The sequence below is a fragment of the Peromyscus eremicus genome, chromosome 19, assembly GCF_949786415.1.
Source record: "Peromyscus eremicus chromosome 19, PerEre_H2_v1, whole genome shotgun sequence".
Classification (NCBI taxonomy): Eukaryota; Metazoa; Chordata; class Mammalia; order Rodentia; family Cricetidae; genus Peromyscus; species Peromyscus eremicus.
The window spans coordinates 64,365,837-64,391,588 of NC_081435.1; the positions used below are offsets into that span (position 1 = coordinate 64,365,837).

The 25,752-nt window shown below is 42.1% G+C and overlaps 1 protein-coding gene across 1 annotated transcript in view; it reads left to right on the forward strand.

The window, feature by feature from the left end:
* Skor2 (SKI family transcriptional corepressor 2) overlaps positions 1-25,752 on the forward strand; it is a 38,537-nt gene that overhangs the window by 7,529 nt on the left and 5,256 nt on the right. Inside the window, exons 5-7 of the mRNA XM_059246504.1 lie at positions 12,251-12,316; positions 12,695-12,793; positions 23,018-23,085. Coding sequence (XP_059102487.1) covers positions 12,251-12,316; positions 12,695-12,793; positions 23,018-23,085 — 233 coding nt within the window. The remainder of the gene's footprint in view (positions 1-12,250; positions 12,317-12,694; positions 12,794-23,017; positions 23,086-25,752) is intronic.

The following is a 25,752-nucleotide window of genomic DNA, read 5'->3' on the forward strand; positions in this document are numbered from 1 at the left end:
ATATATTCTGACTTTACCTGTTAGCACATTTTAAGTTATTATTGTTGACTCTCAACATTGAAGCCTCATGCTATTTGAAAATTTATAAAATTACCTTTTACAAATTTTCTCTAAGTGTCTAATATGACAAAATTGTTAAATGTGGATTTTTCTGTTACAATCTAAAGTCACAAAGGCAAGGATGTTTGCCTGGGAACCACCTCCTCCCTGGTGTGATATTCCTCAAAATTGAAGTTTGAAATGAAAAGAATCGCTACCAAGGAATTTCTAATTGGTTTGCACACATACAAGAAGCATTTATAATTCTATTCCATTGATTCTGTAATATCTTGCCATTTCCCAGACATTTCTAAATAGTCAATTGCTTTTGTGCATTTGATATGTGTAGAAATTAATAGCCACTGGAAACAGCATTCACAAATATGAAACAATCCTAGTAACATTCCTCGGCCCCAGATCAAATGGCATTTAGCAGCCCTGTACAGCTAAAAATAGATTTAAAAGTAGCCCAATTTCTCCCATGCCAGGAGACTACACATGGGGAGTCTATGTGGACTCTGGTGAATGCAAATTAACTGGAGCTGTTTCGACAGCTGAAGTGGATGGGAGCCTTGCTAGGTCTGTGCTTCAGGAGCAAGAAGCACTTGAATTCCTTCCTCTCTCTACCTAGACTACACCTAAAAGCTGCTGTCATAGTCTGGTGCTGGAATTGCTTAATTAATTTGGGGAGATTTTTATTTGGCTCATCTTGTTTTGTATGCAACCTCACTTTGTAAGCAGGCTCCATGAAGCCTGGAGTCTGGCAAAATGACATGGACTGTGTACTTGATAGCAATTTAACCCTTTCAGGGGCAGGCTGTGGGCCCCCACTTTCTGTTTATTTTTCTTAATTAGTTTAGTCTTAATTTGGTGACGCTCTGTAAAGTTAATATATTCTAATTATGTGCATTAGTTGTTCAGATTGTTTTGACTGCCCATATTTGCAAGTTTTGATTCTGGAGTTAGCCATAGGTGAGTCTGGCTCAAACGACAAGATGTACTTACATGTATTTAATACAAAATGTAGATGATCATTTAGAGAATGATTCATGGTAGATGTCACACTTTTGCTACTAAACACTAATTATCGTAAGTCTGCTCTGCTAAATTCTCCTTCTACTTTAGGTATAATTTTTGAAGGAAATAAAAAGGAATTATACATGCTATAAAATGTAAAGTGTGCATAGCTTTCCAAGAGGTAGCAAAAATTTGCATAAAACTATTGGATAATTTGATGTTTAAAATAGTTTACATAGATTTAATGGGAGAATCCAAGTTCTATAATCTGAGATCATTTCACTTTAGAAAACTTAACTTCTTCCATTGCATTTAACAACTCATGTCCATAACTTTATAAAGATTTTTGAGTTAGAAGTTGGATAACTAGAGTAAATGGATTAAGACCAACCAGGTCCCTTAGAGTTCCAGCCTCTTCATGTCACTCACATTCACAGTCTCTAGATTTCTTAAAAACTGAATTTCTGTCTTTTGCCTTCCTTTGACTTGGATGGAATTTTGAAAGAAATCTCTGGTCTTGCTTGAAAAGGCATTCATGTCCTCACGGCCACCCAGGCCCTGAAAACTCTGGCAGGCCATCGAACCCTGAGAATGATAGCCAGAGTGACTACAAACCCCTCGATCTACTGGTGTTTAGTATGCAGGTGGAAATACAAATGCTACGCGCAGATAGGAGCCATGTTCACATAGACATTCCGTGGTGCCTGGAGCTCAGGGCGGCACAGTCAATAGTTACATTGGTAATAACACCTACTCATAATATTGATATATTGCCAGTCCCTTTCTCACAATAATTAATTTGATACAGATTCCCAGAGAAGCTTATTCCATATCGATTTACCATATCACAATCTTACCCTCCCATTATTTAGGGAAGTATATAGTAGTAGGTTATGTGATATTATTATCTCGTATTGAATGGAAGAATGAGGAGGATGTGGGAAGGATGGAAACACTACTGAAATATGCAACTTTCAGGTGAATATTGTTGGGTCAATACTAGAACACTGGGCCACAAGTTCATTCTTGTGATTCCTTTGAAAATGTATTTTATTTCATCTATTAATTAATCTATTTTGAGATGGAGTCTCCCCACATTGCCCAAGCTGATCTCAAATCCATAGGCTCAAGCAAGCCACCTGCCTCAGCCTCCTGAGATACTACTAGTGGGCACCACTGCTCCTGGCTTCGCATGTAGAGTTTCAAACTTCAGAGGGTTGAAGAGGTTGCGGGCAGGTTTTGCTTTTATATGAAGTTTTTGTTCTCGTGGTAATCACGAATGTAACTACCAGAAAGTTGCAGTGGTTGTGTAAAGAAACAGACGTGTGTCCTCGTGGCAGTTATCACAGTAACTGGTCCCTAAGATAAATGCTATGCCTTCAGCTGTCCCTTACTTAAAAAAAAAAAAAAAGATTAGCCTGTGGTCTTCCTATTGAAATACAATTTGAGAAAATCCCAGAATGAGCACCTGTATTTTAGTAATAACTCATTTAGTCATAACCAGATCCTATTCATTTGGCAGTGTCAAGATCTAAAACAAGTCAAAGAGACCATGTGCATATGTGACTTGCTGCTTTGGACAGCAGCAGACAAAAATACCTACACCCGGTGCCGCCTCGGCTGTGGGGAGATTTCTTTCCATGTGACAACCATCGACTTTCCTGACTATATGAGTCCATGTACTTTACTCATTTGTGCCACACGTAGCTTAGAATGCCCGACAGTTTGCAACACCAGTCTCTGCTCTTTGGTTGCTCCAACGAAGAGCAGGAGAGAAACTAACCAGACTGGAGCATATATATGATTGGGATGTATATATAATGTCATGCAAAGCCACACCCATAATCCTAGTACTTAGGAGGCTGAGGCAGGAGGACCACAAATTTCAAGCTGGCCCATGCTGTATAGTGAGACCTTACCTCAAAACAAAACACAAATAGAAAAACTTAGTATCATCAAGTGGAGCTTACGTAACTATGTTCCTTTAGTTAGCATTTAATTCAATCATCATTTTGGAAGATTAACAGTACAATATTTAATTCCTTTGAATAAGCAGAACATGGGAGAATAAAACAGCTTTTCAAACTGTCTGATAAATCAGTGGGCAGGTTTTGCTTTTATATGAATTTTTCATTCTCACTGTAATCACGAATGTAATTACCAAGAAGTTTTGGTGGTTATGTAAAGAAACAGATATGTCTGTCCTCAGTGGCAGTTATCACATTAACTGATCCCTAATATAAATTCAGTTTACCTGCAACAGTTATTTCTGTGGAGCTGTTCCTCATTAGTTCAGGATCACCTTTATTCCAAACTTTCAGCCTTAATGATGCTATTTTCAGCAATTTGAAGTTGACATTTGTAACTGAGTTTTTAAGTCCTCCCTAGAAAAGCATTGCACACGGCAGATGCTGTGTTTCTTGAGTATGATTCAAAGGACCAAACGAGATGGTCTTCAGCAACCAAAATTCCCCAGGAAGCAGTGGCACTTTGAAAGTACACCAAGTCAGACAGAATTAAACAGATAGTAGCTTGGTCAAAATATTACCAACTCAAAACTGCAGATGACAGGATTTCCTCGCAATCCCAGAGTGGGTTTCGCACCTCCACTTTGAATAACTTCCGTGAAGTTAAGTGATTTGAAATTGAATGCAGTGGGGTAAGCTGGTGGCTCAGCTCAGAGCTATTGCAGGTCAAGGAAATGAGGGAAGGAGGCCCCATCCTGCCTTTCAATCCCTCCCATTGTAGAAACGCCAGCACCTTCGGACTCTGAGCACGGCTGCATCTTGTTATATGTATAGAAGTTTTAAAATCAATTTGATTTCCACGGGTATGATTCTCTGGTGTACTTAATATGCTGCGGATGGATTTCCAAGAATAGTAAGAAGCAGTTACACTTCTCATGAATATATAGCAGATGAGGCACTCTGATTTATTATTCCATTCAATTTTAGAACATGCTTGTGATTTAAAAAAAAAAAAAGCCAAAGAAGAGAAATTCGTAAAAGCCAGAGTAGTAGATCTGAGTTTTTATTCTCTCACTTGTAAGAGAACTTAGGGTAAACTACACAAAGAAAATTATAAAACTTTGTGCATAAGTTCATCTGCCTATAGAATCTGATAAAACCTCTAATTTATTATGAACATTACTTTTAGAGAACATATCTTGAAGCCTTTCAATATATGCACTCAGAATTAAATGATCCCTGTTTTTCAGACATCTATTTTCTATTTATGAAATTTTTTCTTTGTGCTAATTTTTTAAAAATTTATCTGAAACTGAAAGAGATAGAAAACAATGGAAAGCTTTCTAGAAAAAAAATTATGGCTGTCAGATGGTGGAAACAGAAAACCCGGCTCTGCAAAGTCCTCTGACCTCCATATACATGTGTCACAGTCATTCATGCTCCCAACCACACACACACACACACACACACACACACACACACACACACACACAAAGAAGAAATAAAAATAAATGTAAAACATTACATAGCGTTAACTCAGCATCGATTCTAAAACTCAAGAGAAATCTATAATGGACTCAAGGGTCACTAATCAAAAATAAGCAAGGAGTAATGTATCTGCAACTAACGATGGGATTTGTTTGTTCTTTGAGCCCTGGTCTCATCATATATATATATATATATATATATATATATATATATATATATATATATGATGTATAGGCTGTCCTCAAACTCTTGGTCCTCCCAACCTTGCCTCCTGAGTGCTGGGACTACAAGAATGTGTAGCCACACCCAGCTCCAATAATACATTTTGGGTATCCATCACAAAGTGTGCCATTGCTGGGTTTCATTGTGACCACGTTGGCATCACAGACTCCAACAGTCTCTCTATTTTCACCAATGGAGGTATTCAGCTAGCCTGTTCTGTAGCACACCCTTTTGGGTGGCTTTTTTTTTTGCCTTTGTTTTTGTGACCTTACAAAAGTGTCAAACATCACAGAGTAGTTTAGTGTAGATGGAATACCAAGAAATAAGCAGGAGTCTGTATTCCACTGATAGAGGAGAAAGTTATTTAACATAGTTTCCTATGTAGTTGATTTTGTAGTGTTTTTCATGTAGTTTGTGAGTATCTGTGTCCTTGTGTATGTGGGTACACATGCTTGCAAAAGCATGACGTAGAGACGAGATGTCAATATTGAGTGTGTTCCTTGGTCAGTGTGCACCTTATTCAAGGAGGTAGGGTCTCTCTCTCTCTCTCTCTCTCTCTCTCTCTCTCTCTCTCTCTCTCTCATTTGAACCCCAAACCTGCTGATTCTGATAGTCTAGCTAGCCAGCATTTTCAGGGAATCTCATCTCCATCTGTGGAATACAGGCAGGCCATGACATCCACCTGTTTAGGTGGGTGCATGGGATCCGAACTCCAGTCTTCACATTTTACCTGCTAAGCAATCTCCCTAGCCTCCATAATTGATTTCTTATGCCTAGATGCAAAGTAGCCTTTTAAAAAACCCCTGTCAACCACAGGTTGTGCTAAATTTTTGATTATTCCAATTTAGACTTTTTTTTGACTCAATCTTGTACCTCTAAGACACATTATAAGGAAAAGAGAAAAGTCCTAAGCCAAGATTACAAAACTAAATCAGTTACAAAAATTTAGTATTTCTTTTGGGAGCTCCACAAGCCTGTTTGGCAAATGCAGGGCCCTGTGAAGAGAGTGCTGGGAGGCAAGAATGCAGAGCAGCCATCCAGCTGGAGAGGCTGTGGCGGTGTGTTGGGAACATCATGTAGGGCCCATCTGCACCTTTGAGTGTGTGAGATATCTGCTCTCCTGCACCAGAACACAGACGGGAGCGCATGAGTCCACACAGGCTGTTGAAGCATTTGTTGGCTGGACACAGTCATCTGAATGTGAGAATACATGTACATCTCATATACAGAAACTGTCCCAAATCAAAGTATGTGTCTCTATTGAAGTGACCTTCCAAGGGATGCATGCTTCCTTCCTGTGCAAGCAAACATGGTCTCCAAAGACTTTCACCAAGTGTTCTCAGTAACAGTATTGGGAGGAGCAATGTGCTGACTGCTGGGGCTGCTGGCTGGCAGAGCCCATGAGAGCTGTGTGTGGCTCAAGGAAGAATTTGAGGAGCTGGCTAAGCCAAGGAGTAGGACACCAAGGAAGGGGAAGCCTTTCGGTTAAAAGGACAGGCAAAAGCCAAATCTTTTACTACTTATTTTAATGCTTGAATTTGATATTGTGCCCCATACAGATGACATCCTGCATTCTAGGGTATATAACCTGAACATGCACTTTACAATGTTTAAATCTTATTTATTGAATTCAAATTTAAAAAAATATTATTCTTGTTCTTTGAAAATTTCAAACATACATACAATGTTTCTTGATTATATCTACCCCTCATAGCTCCCTTCCAACTGCCCCCAGAATGCTCCATCATATCTCCCTCCCAAATTCATGTCCTCCTTTTATAATTGTTTACTTACTTATTGCTATTTTTAACCATTGAGTTCAATGGGCTCATCCACAGGGGCTTGGAGTGCCTACCAGTGGCCACACTCCTAAAGGAATGTGACTCTCCCCTTCCCAACAGCCATTAACTGGCTTGATCTTGTTCAGGTAACTACAGGTAACTACCGTGAGCTCATGTATGCAATAGTCATGTCATATCCAGAAGACAGCATGTCGGAGCACTCCTCCAGGTCCTCCAGCTCTTATACTCTTTCCATTCTCTGAGACTTGGGTGGGAAAGGTGTTTAATGCAGGTGTCCCATCTCCAGATGAGCACCCACAGTCACTTATTCTCAGCCCTTTGAGCAGGTATGAGTCTCTGCATCGACTACTGCCCACTTCAGTTAGAAGCTTATCTGAGCAAGGCTGGGAGCAGCACAAATCTATGGGTATAAACATGAATGTTTAGAAGGAGTTTGACCACACGGTGACATCCGCAGGTTCTCCCCCTAGGGCCAACAAGTTCCCTAGCCATGGGTTTGGGCCATACTCACAATACCAGGCTTGAATTCTCTCCTGTAGAGCAGGCCTCAAAACTAATAAAGAGAGCAGTGTGTTGCCTCTGTAAGCAGGCTTGCCACGACTGTGTAAGTGTTGCACACCACATCTTGGCCAGAGTTGTAGAATGTGGGTCCAGCACTGGATAAGACCGCTGACAATTTTCTCTTCCAGAAGCCTGCGTGGCACTTTCCAGCACTGTGAAAGCTAGCAATCAGGGAGAGTTTCAGTGCCATCTGTCATATTAGCTTCTTTGTTGTTGTTGTTGTTTTTGTTTGTTTGTTTTTTGTTGTTTTGTTTTGTTTTTCGAGACAGGGTTTCTCTGTGTAGCTTTGCACCTTTCCTGGAACTCACCCTGTAGCCAAGGCTGGCCTCGGACTCACAGAGATCTGCCTGCCTCTGCCTCCCGAGTGCTGGGATTAAAGGCGTGCGCCACCACCGCCTGGCTGTATTAGCTTCTTTTCCTGTCCTGTGACCATCAACAGAACATGGCATCTCATCTGTTCATGTGGCTCATGTCACTGAGCCCGGGCAAATGAGTGTGCCTATCTTGCATGTGGCCCTAGGTTTCATCTCTAACAAATAAAATAGAAATAAATCTTTAACATAAACAGAAAAATGAAATATTTTGGTAATAAAATTATTATTGTAATAAAATTCATGAATTCTAATATATGTGATATTTTTATTGGAAACCATGGCAGACATATATGTTAATTAATATTTTCCATGTTGTAGTTAGAATTCAGACTATTATTTTCACACAGAGACTTTGAAAATGGTAGACAGAAAGAAAACTTATTTTTTATTGGGACATCACAAACTTCCCAATAGAACTGAAAATATAGTTAGTCTGACTTAGTCTGATTTTTAAAATGAATCAAACTGTATTTTTTTTCACTTACAAGAGTTAGGTTTAACTATAAGAATGAGTTTAAATGCCCTCATAACAAGTGAAGACAGAACAGCCTCGGCTGGTGTTTCTTTCACAAACTAGAATAAGTTAGTGCAGCAGGCATTTGTGGAAAACATTTGCACCCTCCTTGGGGTAGGGTGATAGATGTTGCTGCCTCTAGAAGGGAAATCTCCTAGTCAGGAAGCAGAGGGGTAATGGGAAGACACTTAGAACTTCAGCCCAGGAAGGGCACCCTCGTCATCGGCATTGGCAGATCCTGAGACTGGCTCAAGGAAGCAGTGTCTTAGTCCTGTGCTGTAACAAAAGTACGTCGCTAACTTCAACAGTCTTTATTTCTCAGAGCTCTAGAGGCTGTGACGTTCAAGACCAAGGAAGCAGCAGACTGAGGTGTCTGATGAGGGCTTCTTAGGAGACCCGTAGGCAGCTGCTGCCCTTCTGTACAGGACATGATGGAACAGAGCCCTGACAACGGCACCTTTCCCATCCATTAGGGCTCTGTCCTGATGACCTAATCAACCCCATAGGCGGAACTGCCTCAAACCATCGTCGTGAAGAAGATAGGGCTTCACTAAATGAACGATGGAGAGTTAGAAATCTTCAGTCCATGCCAAGGAGACCTGGATGGCATTTTTGCTTTGGAATAGAAAATGGGAAGAGGGTCAGGTACCCCAGGCAAGACACACAGTACAAGGCAAAACAATCCACAGTGAGAAATACAGGCCTGAGTGCAGTGAAGGATTTGTGTTGGCGATATGGACAGGTGAGCTGAGGGGGATGGGGCAGCAGGAATACAGGTTATAAGAAGAGCTGGAAACTCCAGGGAAATTTAGAGTGGATTTTTTTTCCCTGTGATGACCAGGGGATCCATTATAGTTTTTGAACAGGAATATGCCACAATATTTAAGAGAAAGTGATTGCTATTGAGCCTGTAAAGGTCATGTTAGTGTAGTCATTGACTGATTCTTTTTGTGTGCATATGTGTGTGAATTTTAGTCCCTGCTCATTTGATTTACTATTTATGCCTACTGTAACATGGCACATTATCACATTCGTCTCTCTTGTCCCTTATCTGATGGCTGAGTGGGGGCAAAGCCAGGGGCGGGACGGAATATCTCCTAAAACAGGAGGCCACCTGGGCTGGAGGACTCCAAAGAGAATAGGGAAGCAGAACCATGTGCCCAGGCCTCGGCTTCAGGCTGCCACAGGGTTGGTCCTGCCTGGCACACTGCTGCCTCTGTCAACTGTGGTGAGCACCATCCATGGAATCATGAAGGTTCCACAAGAAGGTGACACGTCCCTGAGCAGCAGCTTTGTGTCTCATCCCTCCACTAATGCCTTCGTTATGATTCATTCCTTTCCCACTTCAGAACACTTTCTTCTACTGTCCGTCATGTTTAGGCCAGGGCTCTAAGAAAGATATTCCTTCCATGCATAATGTTCTGTCTTCTGTCTCTAAGCCATTGAGATCTCTGAGCTTCCCCCTACCTTCTCTGCTTGTAAATATTTTTTTTAAAAAAAGAAGAATGTAGGGGGAAAGAAGGTAAGCATTTTAATTTTGGGGATGCCTCCAAACCCATTCATTAATTTTAAAAAGTGAAATGCATCTAACCTGATGGAATATTTATAAAAATTGGACGCTCGTTGTCAACTAAATCACATTTATTTAATCTAGTATTAGACTGCCTTTTTTTTTTCAACCAGATGGAAAACATTAGCAGTAATAGTGAACAAACATCCAGGCTCCCAGAGGTCATTTTTAACCACCATTAACAATCTGGTTTTCACAGATTAGCGATAATGTAGAAAGCGGTAGTCCAGTAAAAGCTGCACGGAGCGCAGCTGAGACAGCCCTGTGTCCTTATTTACCTAACACCTAGACACTTTAAAAAACTCATTGCAAAGGAGACATTTATATCTTCTAAGCTCTAAATTGGCCATTTTTTGCACAGAAATTGCAGTAAAACCTCAATTTGAAATAGACACTAATGCAAATGTTAATAAAACCTCCACAGAGCTGATGAAAAGACCAGCCCATTGCTAATAGCACCGGCATATTTTTCCTGTAGTCAGTATTTTTCCATTTATTGGCTATTGATTTAGGGGTACTCTATGAATATAATGCTAGTAATTATGAAGGAGAAAGGAAACATTGTTATATCTATTTTAATTTTTAAATTTATTCATCTAATTGAAATGTAATACAAGATGAACAGTTCTCAAAATATATTAATGAATCGAAAAATCTAGTCTACAACATGGTAAGAACAAGCCTTCTAGATGTGCTTTTACATCTCATCTAAGTCATGTTTTGAAAGTTAGGTTGAGAAAGTTGTAGAATGGGACAGTGTCATCAAACCACATGTGAGCAAACACGGAGACAGGTACCTGCTTGCTCTTCTGTTCAGATTCAGTATTGCATCATTAGGGAACTTCTGTACTGGTCAACTGATACTAAATAGGCAGACCTGCACCTAACACACATTTATCTTCATTTCAAAATGCCACCATGCTTGGTTTACATGTTAATGGTTTGTTATCAACCTATTACTTTTCTAGTAGATGATCAGATTTCTTAGGGATTCTAATGAGGTCTACAACTGGGATGCTTCACAGGTATTTTCCTCGCTGTAAAGAAGAGAGAACCAAGTTGTCAAGGTTCAAGAGTGCACTTGAGACTATAGAGAGAGGTCAGAGAGGTCATGTTCAAGATGTATTGGAATGAAGTTGTGTGAATATGTTCTACTTGTTAGAGAATGCTTGCAATTAAGGAACTTGGGAGTGTGCAGGATATATTGGGCTCCACCTCAAGTATGCATCTATTTGGGAATATTTAAATGTATGAATCAGTTACATATAAGTCCTTAAAGAGAGGGATGTGCATTCATGTGCACCTTCACATGAGAGTTAGAATGTGGAATATAGATGTCTGTCCAAGGTACAGGTTGCTGCTTTATGAAGAAATCCTGTTTGTCTTTTTATAGAAATTTTAACTTGGCAGTGAGATCTCTCAGTATTCCAACAAGTGCCTGGGGGCCATTACACTCCATTTCTTTCTGAGGGAAATGAATAAATAGCAAGCAGAGAATTGAAGTGATACATTCTGGCTGGAGCCATGACTTAGAATTTATGTCCTCCTGGGGTTCCTTCAGTAACAGCAGAAGACAATTTACTGAGGGCTTATTGCATGTCCAGTCCACTGTTAGGCACCGGCTGGCTTAAGAGAAGAGACAGAGCCTTTGCCTCCAGCCAGTAGCACCTGACCTAGTGGGTGAAAAGAAAGAGGGGGGCAGGCGAAGCCCATGCCTGGGATCTGCAGGCATACAGGAGTTCTCACTTCTGGGAACCAGTATGGTGAATCCATAAAACCTTCTTGGAGAACCATTACCTGCACTACCACACCTCTTTAGACAAAAGCAGAAGCCTAATCACCCATGTGGCTGTCACAGAAATTAGCTTGAAATTTGAAAACACACTTATCTAATTAGCTGAATGAATGGGTTAAACTATTGATGTATTTGGGCTCTCAGATTCATGAAGACACAGTTTACGGTAGTGAATGCATTATTTACTTTGCCATTGTTCAAGTTAGCACATAGCAAAGCATGAACAATCTAACCTTCATTCATAATATAGACGGCTGGCTTATTTAGTTTGGCTCAGGAGCTGGGGTTGAAGCAGAGGCCTAGTGCTTGCAAAGTCTGTGCTTCGCTCCTGGGCTCCACCCTCAGCTCCCACGGCTCCCACAATCATTTTTATTGGTCCCAAGTGAGTAGTTAAGAGAGTATCGCTGAGTAAGTAAATATTTACAAACTAACGGGGAAGTCACTTCGCATCTCTGCGGCAGTGTGCCTTTCTTTTCAGCCAGCTATGAATGGCCAGGAAACCCTCCAGGCACATGAGTGCTCTCCTCGGACAAGTCATGGACTCTCCACACTTCCTTTTCCACTGTTTAAAATTTGGGGGGCCCAAAAGTTTAGGAAACTCCTGCCTGTCGCGCTCTCAAGGGCCTTCCAGGGAGAGCAGGCATCCTCACTTCAGCGATCCTGCTCTCCAAGAGGCAGAGAGGCTCTGCTCTCACTTCCTGGAGGACTTCTGTGATTCAGAGGCGTGGTACCCCTTCACAAGAATAGCATTTAGTCCTGTGAATTCCTTACGTCAGGTTATAGTAAATAAAGTCTTTTTCTAGATGTAATAAATAGATAAATAAAAAGAAAACCTGGGGGAAAGTAGTCCATGCAAACTAACGTTTTTCCTTTTTTTTTTTTTTTTTTTTTTTTTTTTTAGGTGAACACACACAAGAAACCAATTCACCTCATTCGCTCAAAAAGGATGTAGAAAATATGGGGAAAGGTAAAGACAAGTTTGAATGTTGTATACTTCTCTTAGCTTTTAAAGAGTACAGAGACAATAAGAAGATATTTTAGTTCTGCACCATATTTTAAGCCTGACAAGCAACATATGAATAATATATGGACCATTGGGTGGATATAATTGAGATTAATGCATACATATCAATCAATACATGACACTGTAATATAATACTTTAAAATAATATATTACATTGATTTATATTCATGGATTTCTGCACAAAATCTATCCTATGTCTATGCAACATTTTTTAAACTGGTAAAATATTTTGTCTTATAATAACAAATTGCCAGATGAACAGTTCTCTGGAGAGTTATTTGTAAAGATTAGTAAAACAGCTCTTCTTTTTTTCTCTATTAGAAGAACTTCAGAAGGTTTTATTTGAGCAAATAGACTTACGGAGGCGACTGGAGCAGGAATTCCAAGTGTTAAAAGGAAATACATCCTTCCCGGTGTTCAGTAAGGAATCCCTTTCCTTTCATTCCGTGTGTGATGTTTGCTGGAATCTCTACGGTTAGGTTTAAGAGTGTGAGTCGAAGCCAGAAGGGGCTAAGTGCAATGCCCACACAGCCTTTCCACGCTGTGCCAGAATAGTCATACATGTTAATCCCATATCTGTGCTTTGAACTGACTCAAAGATAAAACTTCTCACGATTTGCTATTTGTGTTCTGATATATGGGTAGCTGTGTCTGTGCGTTTTAAAATATGTATGTAAACACATAATTCAGTATGAAATGTATTCACATGTTCAAATATGTCCAGATTATATATTTTAATATACAACAATCCCTTGGTATTTATTATTTTCTGAATAGGAAAAGCAAGGGACAAGGACCCTTCATTCTCAGATAGCTCTGTTAGCCACTGGTGTGGGAGCGATGTATAAACATGAAGATTTAAACAATTTGATGTCCACAAATCTATTTGATTACAATAGCTCCCCGTTGTTTTGAGGGGATATGCCTGGCAGCACCCACTTGATGCATGGAACTTGCAGATGGTTTCAGACCCTCTCTGTACCCTTTTCCCCCTCTACTCACATTCTTATGATAAAGTTTAACCTGTGAGAGATTAGCAAAAATAGCCAAGGGCAAAAATAGAACAATTATGACCATCTATACTATAATAAAAGTTATTTAAAATTTATGATTTGTTTATTTCTAGAATTTTCCACCTTAATATTTTTAGGCCACACTTGACCTTGTATAAACAAAGCCAAAGAAAGCAAACCCAGCGTTAAGGGGCATTACCATAATTAAATCGGTATAATTTTAGTAGTTTTACACTCTCAAGCCATTTTACTGTGAAATTCCATTCCGGTGCGAAGCAGGAAACCCTGCAGCCTCCAGGTTATCAGTCTTCTCCCAGAGCCGTAGACTTTCAGAAAGGTTTCATGGTAGGTGTGCATGTAAAATTGTAAACTTCACCGGCCATGAGCGGGATAGCCCAGGAACAAATGATCTTGGGGGTGTTTTTCAAGTTTTGTCTAGCCATATTCCCCTCTTCAGAGAAAGGAAAGTGAGAAACAAAATAGCATGCAAATGATTTTTTAAAATTGTGTGTATGTATCTGTGTGTGTGTGTGTGTGTGTGTGTGTGTGTGTATGTGCATGTGAATGTAGGTGCCCAAGGAAACCAGAGATGTCAGCCACCCCTGGAGCTGGAGTTAATAGGCAGTTGTGAGCTGCCCAACACGGGTACTGAAAATCACACTCTGGTCCTTTGCAAGAGCAGGACATGCTCTTAGCCACTGAGCCACTTCTCCAACCCCAGTATTTTTTAAATTTTGTGAACTTCAGTTTTTTTCTGAGACACTTATTTAAAATATCAGCATGTCTCCTGTAATTAATCTGGACATCACAAAACCTGAGCTGTGTGGAGCTCTAGAGTTCTTGCTGGAGAAAGAGCGTAACCCATGGTCTCCACAGCACACATAGCCGGGCTGATCTAAGTGTGGAGCTGGGGAATCACTGCTTTAGATCCAGTAGAGTGGGTTCAGGTTCAGAGAAGCCCCAGAGTACCCTCTCAGTTCCCGTGAGGCCAGTGTGATCATAATTTCTTCTATTAGTAACAGCTAATTAACAATCATTTAAGGGATTAAGTAACTGACAGTAATGTATATACTTATACATTGTCCTTACTCTAACATAAACCACATACATTAAAACAATGTTAGACTGGCCTAGGGCATAACTCAGCTCTGAGTTCAGTCCCCACCACCATACAAAAAACAAAAACCCTGTAAGGAAAAAAACTAGACCTAGTAGTCATCATTTTGATCTGAACTGATGTGAGTCAGCGTGTGACTTCCACACATGTGAGGTATTTCAACAAATAACCCTTCCCAGTTTTGGAAATCTGCAACCTGCTCCACTCCCCAAGAAAGTGGTGTGTATGTATCCAACTCTGAATAATGCATGGCTTAGACACGTACCAGAAAAGGTAGTTCCGCACAATGAAAATAGTAAGTATGCCTTACATGCTCGCTGACTAAGAATAGCTGTGGTGAAGCCCGTGAACAGACTCAGCCTTCCCTGGTGAGGAGGAAAACCCGGAGGAAGCAAATGAGACACCCCCCCCCCAAGAAGTCTGAAAAGCCTTTCACAAAGGTGGACAGATCTTCATAGACAGGCAAAATCCAGTGCTTAGTCCAGGCAGTGGTGGCACATGCCTTTACTCTCGGGAGGCAGAGGCAGGCAGATCGCCGGCTTTGAGGCCAGCCTAGTCTACAGAGTGAGATCCAGGACAGCCAGGGCTACACAAAGAAACTGTGTCTCAAAAAAAAAAGTCCGTGTGCCTTAGAGCACTGAGGCTCAGGAGAGAAGCTGTAGGGTATGGCTATTAGGGAGCGCTTCTCCTCACTGGTTGTTTGAACTTGGAAGCTGCCAGCTGGGCCAGGTAACTCCTGCCCCACAATCCGTACAAAGCTCTGTGTGTGCGCTTGGCTCACGCGAGGTTTTCAATAGCTGTCATCTGTAGTCGCAGGGTGAGGAGGGGAGACTCGGCTGTGTGGAGGATCTCTAAACATTGGGCTGTGGGGTCTTTGTGCGGTTCTGAGGGCTGAGCAGAGTCACAGACATGAGTCCTGGACAGAGAGCGAGCTAGAAAGGAGGCAGAGGGAGAGGAGAAGAAGGAAGAAGAGTGGGGAGGAAGAAAGTGAGAAGGAGGAGCCTGCATCCTTACAGGGGAGCAGAAGTCTGGGGGTGGGGTAGCAAGCTAACCTGGCCCTGTGTTGAGAAGGGCATTCCAGAACTAAAATTCATGTGCATACCATCTGGCCCTGCTCGGAGAAGCACTGGAGGAGGACAGGATCCCAACACAGGCAGATCAACTGGTCACTACAGCAGGCCGAGAACAGGGGTTCTGAGGGAGGGTTCCAGGTTTGGCTGAAGCATGCCCTCCTGCTTGCCCAAGGCACATTCCCCAGCCCCCTTTCCAACTGTACAGCAGTAAATGGATGCTCTATGTCTACTCCCATCCTTCTTTGCTCCAACCCGCCCCATTCCCCTAAACACCACCTTTGACACCAAGTTCTGCACCCAAGAAGCTGTCTTCATTCCCGTTGCTTATTTAAGTGTCTGCGTTAATCCTGCCCATGAAAGCCCGCACCTGGCACCATCTGCCGCTGCGCATTTCCACTTCTAACCCTCTCTGCTCCAGTGGCCACAGAGACCCCTCTTCCTTCCCTGTCCCTCTAGTTCTCAAGGCCTCCCCTGCTCACATCCTCCTCCCCATCTGTGACAAGGCTCAGGTTTCTCCACCACCCGGGAGCCTCCCCACCCCAACACACACCCTTTTCTAGAGTACTCCTGGATGTATCTCTCCAGTGTTCATGACTCTCACCCACCCTTGCTGCGGACCTCCACCCCGGCACTCCTCTGTTGCTGTCTTCAACACTGGTGCATTGTGGTGCAGACTGCTCTTAGGAAGTGGTTGATTCCCGTGTTGACGTTGTATTTGAAATTAACACTGGCTGTGAAGGACGATGTTGGATCAGCAAAGGCTGTTGAACAGAGGTGCTCAGCTGGATTATGAGTTGGTTCTGGGTTCTGTGGGTTTAAAGACAACTTGTAGCCTTTCAGAGAAGAGAGTGGACAGGCCAGTCAGTTCTATGGGGGGGGGTGTTAGAATTCATCCAAAGTGCCCTCATTTTAGATCTTGTAAAGAATTACTCTTCACATTTATTTTCTGGTTACTTATTTTTTTATTTTTCTTTGTGTGTGTGCGTGCATGCGTGCGTGTTTGTCAAGGGTAGACAAATGCGCACGCAGGAGCATATGCATATATATGCACACTGTGGAAGCCAGAAGACAATCTTGGGTGTCATTCCTTGGGAAAGCCCTTTCTGTCCATTGGGACAGGGTCTCTCATTGGCCTCAAACTCACCAATTAGACTAGACTAGCTGGAGAGCCAGCCCCAGAGATCCCTCTGCCTCTGCCTCCCCATCACAGGATTATGTATCTGTGAAGCCATGCCTCGTGTTTTCACATGGTTTCTGGGGGTTGAAGTCGGGTCACAAGGCATCCTTCACCTACTGAGCATTGCCACAGCCCCCTGATTATTTCTTACTGGAAACAAACGCAGTGTCACCTACATGGATCCCATTGTCCACCTTCTGTATGTGTGACTTATTTGCGAGGCTTCCTTCGACACTTAGTGGTTCACCTCCTCCGTTCCTGTTTCTTTCCGTGGCCTCCTCTGGAAGTGAGCGTGGGAGAGTTGTTTGCAAACAGTGATAAGAGGTAAAGATGATGAGCCACACGCTTACTGCTCTGTGAGTAGGGCCTTCCGGTGAACCAGATGTGCCAGATGTGCCAGATGGTGCTCTTCTTACTCTCGGTCCCAGGAATGCACGCTGTACACTTTCGGTTGCTGTTTGGAAAACCGTACTCCCGAAGCGTCCTCAGCTGCCCTGCGGAGCCCCGCCCCCATATTGGCTGGCACATTGCTCTGCAGGGCCTTTCTCAGCTGCCTCTTGCGAGAGGAGTGAGCTTGGTGGTTTTTCACCCCTAGTTAGACCTTCCTCAGCGGTTGAAAATAGCAAAATTTTAAAACATGTTTTGTTTTCGAATTGGCAATCTTTTAACCTCAAAAGTCCTACACATGTTTACCACAGAAAAATTTAGACAGAAATACAAAGGGAGGAGAAGAAAGTCACTCATAATTATGTTATCTAGCCAACCCCCTCAAAAAAACCAGTTAATATTTTAGTATTTTCAGTCTTTCTATTAAAAATACAGTATATCTTTTTAGAGATGAACTCCCTAATTAGTTAATACCAAGTGGCCGGCCCTAGAAACATGTACATATGAAAACACTAAATAGACTCAGTAGGTTGTTTTACTTATTAATTCATTGTGTGTGTCAAAGAAAATATATATATTAAAATAAATATTAAAGAATGTGATATATAAATGAAAATTAATTTGAGGGGGCATGAGGCTGTGTGGGAGGAGTGGGAAGAGAAATGATAGAAATATAGCACACGTATTTGAAATTAAAAAATAAATAATTTTAAAAAAGAGTGAAACATACGTTGGACACCAAGTCTTGTCCAGAGTTCCAGACGAGGCATGGCATTGCAGTTCAGTCTATGCACCAGACTTTATTGTCTTTTTGTGATGTTCCCAAATGAACTGCACAGGCATGAACTTGTAATCTCTTAATATCTAACTCCAAGTCCTTTTCTGGAAAGAATGCAGTGGTCTGTATTCCTGTCCTCGGTACCACGTGCAGCTGTCACGTGCAGCGTAGTTTCTTTTTGTTGTTGTTGTTTTGTTTTTGTTTTTTTGTTTTTTGTTTTTTGGGTTTTTTTTGTTGTTGTTGTTGTTTTGGGGTTTTTTTTTTGTTTTTTTTTTTTTGAGCTGAGGATGGAACCCAGGGCCTTGCACTTGCTAGGCAAGCACTCTACCACTGAGCTAAATTCCCAAGTAGTTTCTTTTTTATCTCCTTCTCTTCCCGGGTCAGCACATTGGCCACATTTTGTTTATCATCCTTTAAATGTCTTGTGAGCCCTCCCTCCACACATTTCTTTTGATGTGTTATTTTGTTGCCGAGTTACAGGAATTTCTTTTTCTTTTTTCGGTACTAAGGAAGGAGTCCAAGACCTTAGGCATGCTGGGCCTTTCCCACTCCAGTCTAAGAAAAACATCCACCCTTTCTCTAACCCTTGATGCCTCCACCTTTCAAGGAACTGTATTCATTCCATCGTAGACGGGCATTGATCGTGAATTAGGGAAAGTCTGGTCACCATCATTCCACTCTGAAGTGCCCTTGGCTGTTCCACCTCACACCCCTGGAACCTTCCAGGATCCAGGGAAGTGCCCCAGGTGGGTGACCAGCCCCTGGCTGCCCCTTAGCCTCCCCCTCAGCCCTCTAGGCAGATCATTGGGTGAAAAGAGGAATCTGCTGTGGGGAAAGTTAAAAAGAAACACTGTGTCTGGGAACACACGGTGGCTATGATGAAGGTTCTGGGAGCAGACTGTGGGAGAAGGGCGTGAGGACGAGCGGAGTTTGTGGTGGGATGCTTCTCTTGTTGCCTGGTGTCCAGACTGTGGCCCCCTGATGTTGTGCGGTGGCTCCTAACTTCTCACATGGTACCTGACTTCTAACTGTCACCAGAGCATATCAGAATCAAGCACTGCTGGTAGCAAGGGTGCTTGGACCCTGACCAAATGTTTGCTTTGTCATCAGATCTTAAAATGCTAGAGCAAGAATATTCCGTAGGGGCATCATCCCCACCCTGTTCCTTCTGAGGAAGGCCCAAGGCCAAAGCCTGACCTCTATTGATATGGCTTGGTTTTTCTTACTCTCCATTCCATCCCTCTCCCTCACTGCCTGCTGAGGACTGCTGTGGGCCTAGAGATTTTTAAAGCAAACTCACCTTTCTGTCCTGTGAACTCACTACATAGCTAGCTGGAAGTCAGGTGTATTCCAACTAGTAATAGTAATTGTGGATCTGAGTAGGGGTATGGGCAGCTAGCTGGAAGGGTCCAGAAGAAAGATAATTGATTCTGATGGGAGAGTCAAGAAAATTGGGAGACTTTTACAGGGAGGAAGTGTTTGAACTGGAATTTGAGGAAAATGAAGGTACTTTCTGTGATGGTTCACCACAGCAGGAACAGGGATCCAGAGACAAGGAACACAATGTCTGATTAAAAATGCGAGAGTGGTTTAATGGGCAACAGAGTTCGGGAAATTTCCTCCTTGCCCTCTGCTGCAGCCAGCTACCTGCAGTACCCCTTCCTCCTTCCAAGCCTGCCTAGGGAGATGTTTGCCTCTCTGCTCCCGCACTTCCTCCTTCCTGACTCCCTCTCATGATCCACACTGGTCCCTCTGCCCTAAACTGTAAAGTCCTCCTCATCACACTTGGAAGTGAAGGTATAGATTGGATGTTTTTAAAACATGAATGATAATATACACCTTGAGTGTTTCAGGAAGGAATTCTAATCATATAGAAAAGTAGATGCCAAGAAAATGAAATGACCAATTTTTTTATTAATATTATTTATAGGGACCTAGAGACTTTGGATTTGTTACCTTGAAAATGTCAGGTGGCCATTGATTTTTCAGGCAGGATTTTAGGAAAGTGAAAAGGATTTGTGGAGAAGGAACTAGAGGCCTGAGGTCAGTCAGAACCTGTTCAGAAAGAGGCAGCTGCATATGGGAGATGGAAGAGGGGGTGGTCGGGGAAGAGCACAGGGCTTCACTGCCAGCTGACTGACTGGAAAGACCAAGAAAGAAGAAAGGGAAAGATGTGGGTGGTTTCTGGTTTCTCCAAGCTTCTGCCCGTCCACCACAAGTGCAGTGTGAATTCAGGTTCCTCTCTTTTTTAAGGGGAAAGAGCCAAGTTGTACATGACTATGCTTTAAAAACACCACGTGGAGAATATGTCATGCCCCGCAATAAGTTTGGAAGTCATTTATATCAAATTAAAATAATTAACTCATAGGATATCAATGTTATTTTATTTGTTTTGTTTTGTTTTTTTGTTTTCCGAGACAGGGTTTCTCTGTGTAGCTTTGCGCCTTTTCCTGGAACTCACTTGGTAGCCCAGGCTGGCCTCGAACTCACAGAGATCCGCCTGGCTCTGCCTCCCGAGTGCTGGGATTAAAGGCGTGCGCCACCACCGCCCGGCCAATGTTATTTTATACAGCAGTCTCTCTCTCTCTCTCTCTCTCTCTCTCTCTCTCTCTCTCTCTCTCTCTCTCTCTCTCTCTCTCTCTCTTTCTCATTTTTTCCTTTTGGTTTTTCCAGACAGGGTTTCCCCATGTAGCCCTGACTGTCCTGGAACTCACTCGGTAGACAAGACTGGCCTCAAACTCATAGAGATCCACCTGCCTCTGCCTCCCGAGTGCTGGGATTGAAGGTGTGATGTCGGTGTGTGCTGTCGGTGTGTGCCACCTCCGCCGCCGGCTCTATGGCGGTGTCTCTTAAAGCTCTCCTTTCCTCGGATTGTGGCCAAGTCTATAGCATTCATGAGACCAGAGAAGACCCAAACCAGGCTGGCCGGGGGTGAGAAGGCTTGCTGTTTGTAGAGTCAGGCTGGAGCACAAGGGCACATGGGAGCCAGGCAGGCATTTTTCATGTCTTACCCAGCAGGCATCACATCACAGGCGTTCCCTGTGGTTAGCACTGTATGAGCTGCATCCCCTCCGCTGTAGCACTGCAGACTGTAGACGCTTTCCATGCTGTGACCTGCATAAGTAGAGAGCACAACCGCACTGTTCATTTCTGGGTGATGCTTACGAGCCAGGGCATAGACTCCATGAAGGATGAGATACTATAAAAGGAATGTCTTACCTCTCAGAATTTCCTGTGGGGTCTCATAAAATTATAGAGTGTTAAAAAACAATTTCTTCAAATAACTAAATTGTTTAGTTAAAAAAAAAATCAGACCTGTGGCATGTGCCTGTAATCCCAGCACTTGAGAGCAGAAATATCAACAACAGTTTAAAGCCAGCCTGATCTTAGAGAGTTGCAGACTAGCCAGGCTATACAGTGAGATCTTGTCTTAAAAGGAAAAGGAAAGAGGAGAGGAGAAAAGGGGAGGGGAGAGGGGAGGGGAGGGGAGGAGAGAGGAGAGCAGAAGAGGTAGGAGACTCTAGGGTGCTGTCAGCCATATTTTTTCAGATGTAGTCATCCTTCAGTATCCATGGGGGATTAGCTCCAGAACTCTCTACAGATAACAAAATTCCACTGTGTAGCAGGTTTGATTTTGTCACTAATAAGTTGTGAAGTTAGATGTATACCCCAGTGTCGTATAGCATTGCTTAGTGTCTTCATATAACCCATGTGTGCCCTCCCACATACTTTAGACTACACCTCAAACACTAAACCGTGGGCCACAACCTTCACATGGGGCCACATAAGTGAGTGTGGGAGTCATGCAGTTTGGGGCAAGAGTAAAAGGTTTCCGAACATTCATTGATAAAAAGTTAACTCAAAATCAAATACAGAATGAATCCAAGGCGTGTGGGGCAGCGCTGGTCCTTGTGTAGCACGACTTCACCACTAACCCCTGACCAAGTCACGCAGTGCCAAGGAACGCTACAGGAACACCTCGGCTCAAGAACTGCATGTTTTGAATTTTATAATTACCATACAAAGTTTGTGATCTTTAAACATAATGGTTAAGTTACAGAATTTTTTAAAAAAATTATTTTGTTTTATTTTTATGTATATGGGTGTTTTGCCTACATGTATGTCTGTGCACTACATGTAAAGTGCCGGGGGGGGGGGGGAGGCAGAAGAAGATTAGGATCCCCTTGGTTGAATTACAGACAGTTATGAGCTACCACATGAGTGCTGGGAGTTAAACCCAGGGCCTCTAGAAGAGCAGCCAGTGCTTTTAACTTCCATCTTTCCAGGAACCTGAACGCATATTTTTTTATACCTCTCTATCATCATTCTTCATCATATAAAGATCAATTTAATGTATCTTCTGATTATATTGTATTAGGATGTTCAGTTTTTAAAAACTGCTGTTTGAGTTGCTTGCTGACTTGTTTCCTGAAATGATAAATAAATGAATTTTGGTTTGGGATTAGGATCTAATTTCCAACAATTTCCTAAGCATACATCTGCCATTTTGTGGTACATGTTTATGTAAAAACCACATTCTCACTATTGATAATTACAAGATCAGAATATCAATCAACTCTGAGAAATGCTGAAGACATCCTATAATATCAAATATTCTGCCCATATTTGACTCTTTACATAAAACTAAACAGCATATCTACCTGTGTAGCAGGTTCGATTTTGTCACTAATAAGTTGTGAAGTTAGATGTATACCCCAGACGTGTTTTAAAATTAACTTCTTTATGATTTATATATTTATATATCAATCAGTATTTGGCTTGTATAACTATTTTGTATACCTACATACCTGGGTCACAAAAGTTTCTGAGAAACAAAAGTTTCTCAGATGAAAAAGGGTCCTGAGTAGAGAGAGTTTCAGAAACCCTGCTCTGTAATCGTCTCCATAACTGATACAGATAGATGCTGTGTGGGTGGATTTTACTCCATTTTCCTTATGACAGGTTCAGTGTCACGTTGTTGTTGTTCTGAGGTTGGGTCAATCCTCAGCGCCAGGAGTCTAGGGTTTGGAGGACCAACCGCACACTAAGCCTGGATTTTGCACTTTGGTTAATGTCCTTTCTGTTTCTCTCTTCCCCAGATAACTTTCAGGATCAGATGAAAAGGGAACTGGCTTACCGAGAAGAAATGGTGCAGCAGTTACAAATCGTAAGAGACATTTCTGCTTATAAATACATGCAAGGTCGCTGATTTGTTTTCAAAGCCCTCCATGCATGCCATACTGTTGGTCCACTTACCTCTCAGCTGGTTGAGATGATAATTACCAAGGGATTTACGTAGACTCTGAGTAAACAGATGTGTCAGTGTGTTTCTTCTAACTGTAACTACCTCCCATGTGTTAATAGACAGATGTGTGCATTGCCTCTGTGGGCAACCCAGAGGTACATAGCATTCTTTCACTGTGCAAACTAGCAGGCACCATGTGGGGATGAAATGGGAACAGCTCCTGCCCTCTGCACCTTGCACCAGCCAGGCCCTCCATGGTCAATAGAACAGAATGTACACACAATTAACCAATTACGTGCACTCGAGGGGTGATGAAAAGGAGCAAATCATTTCCAAATGAAGCACTCTTCTCCATCCTCATCGTGTCTAAAAGTGACCTCTTTAAATGGGAAACAGCAGCAGTCAGGAAGATTTTGTTCTGAACACCTCGCTGTTCCACCCCATGCAGACACATCTTGTATAAGCTCTGGCTTTTGAAATCAGTCTCCCAAGATTCTTCATTTTCCAAAGAGCAAGCAATAGAGGAAATAACTTAGACTCAATATTTTTGAGATTATTTTTAAACACCTGGTTAAAGACTTATACTGATCTCTGGAAGCACAGTTGTCATAATTTGGGTTGTTTGATACTAGGTTTAGCTGATCTGTTCTTCCCTCAGACCCCTGAGCATGTCTAAAGTGTCTTATCTTAAGAGCCAAGTAAGTCGTTTTCTGTCAGGATTATTTGAGGAAGATGGTTGGTGATGTTCCCTTTGTATGGGAGGAGGAAGCATGCCCATGTTCACAGAGATTCCTGGGAGTATTGTAAAGCAACCTTGGATTTCACTACATTTTCTGCATGAGGGTCTCAGCTAAAAGTGGAATTGATAACTGTGACACTCTCACTGTGGTCTCTCTGGTCTCAGGTGTTCATTAATAGCTCCAAGTTTGGAAAACCTTTATGCCAAATATTGCGTAGACAGGGTCTTCTTGTGGGTTTTTGTTGATGTTTTGTTGTTGTTGTTGTTGTTGGTGGTGGTGGTGGTGGTAGTGGTCATGGTGTGTGTATTTGTGTGTGTGTGTGTGTGTGTGTGTGTGTGTGTGTGTGTGTGTGTGTTTCTGTGTGTTGGTTTTGATTGCACCTAAATTCATTGGGAAGCTAAGGATATTTGTAATTGATTGATAGTACATTCCATACAGAGGGTAAAAACCAATGTATCTACTATTCTCAGACTTTGATTTTGGATGGTAAGAGCTAAAATTCTTTATGGTGAATATGCTGATCGTTTTCTCCCTCCAGAGGACAAATGTAAATATAAGATTGGAGGCAGCTGGGACAGAATACTAAGGCCTGAATTAATCTACTTAAGGGATCATTTTTCTGTCTTTTAAAACGGAAATTGCCATCCAAGAAACAAACAAGAATTGAGATTTCAGGGTGACTGTGACTAGAAGAAAATGGGCCTTAGGACAGGAGTTAGGCGTTTATTTCAGGGCCCCCTTTTAAGGCCATCTGTGTAACTTTAATGTCTTAATTTCCTTTGACAGTTGGTTTCTTAGGAAAAGAGGAAAGAACAGTATATACCATAACAAGCATGTACTATTGCTAGAAGAGAAAATGTCTCAGATATTTCTATGTGTTGCGTTCATGGAAGATACAAATTGTATTACTAAGCATGGCAAGTGTTATTTATTCATGCCCTACTAGGTAGTAAAGTGCTCCTGGGGTGAATGAAACAGTTTGAGAGAGCCAAGACCTCCCCAACACACATGAAACACACACACACACACACACACACACACACACACACACACACACACCCCTCTTTGGGTACAATATAATTCCTGAAATTCACAAAGACATTTGTAGGCAAGCAACATGAAAATTAACGAAACAAACATGGCCTCTTTTTCCTTATTCCCTCTCTTTTGGGTCCCCTACAATAAGACACCAGGGCTATGGAGCTGCCTCATAGTGTATAGCTCCCAGCATAGTGTATAGCCTTCAACGCTTGAAAGAAACATGTTGTTGCACAAATCACCCCAACCTAATCCCTACACAATACAGCCATTCTTTTTAATTCTTTCTCAGATTCTCCTGGGTTGGTACTGATGTCCTCACATGTTCTTCACACACCAATAAAAGAAGGCACAGTAGTGAATTACAGAGAGCTCATGTGTTATTACTGTCCTGCCTGCCACTAACAGATACAGTGTAAGGTCTACCAAATTGGACTCAAGGCCCATCCTGAGTGTCAGGTCTCCCAAAAATGAGCTGCTGTAAGGCTGAACCTGACAGGAATATTATAATCCAAAGTCACGTGAAGAGTAAATATGAATGTACCTGGAGACCTTGCAGTATGGTGCCAGTATGAGTGGCCAGTAGAATAGCATGGCCCTTCTCAAGATAGCGGAACAAAAAAAGCCTGGTGTCAGAGTTGCTTTTGAATAGGAAGGACCTGTTTTTTAATTCTTCTGCTTACTCTTAGAAAGGAGACAACAGATGCAATTTTGTTTGAACAATTATTTATCTAGTTCCTAATTCAGCTTTATGTTTCTGTAAAGCACCTAAGGAGATGTCTTCAGAGAATCTCTGGAGATTATCGAGGAG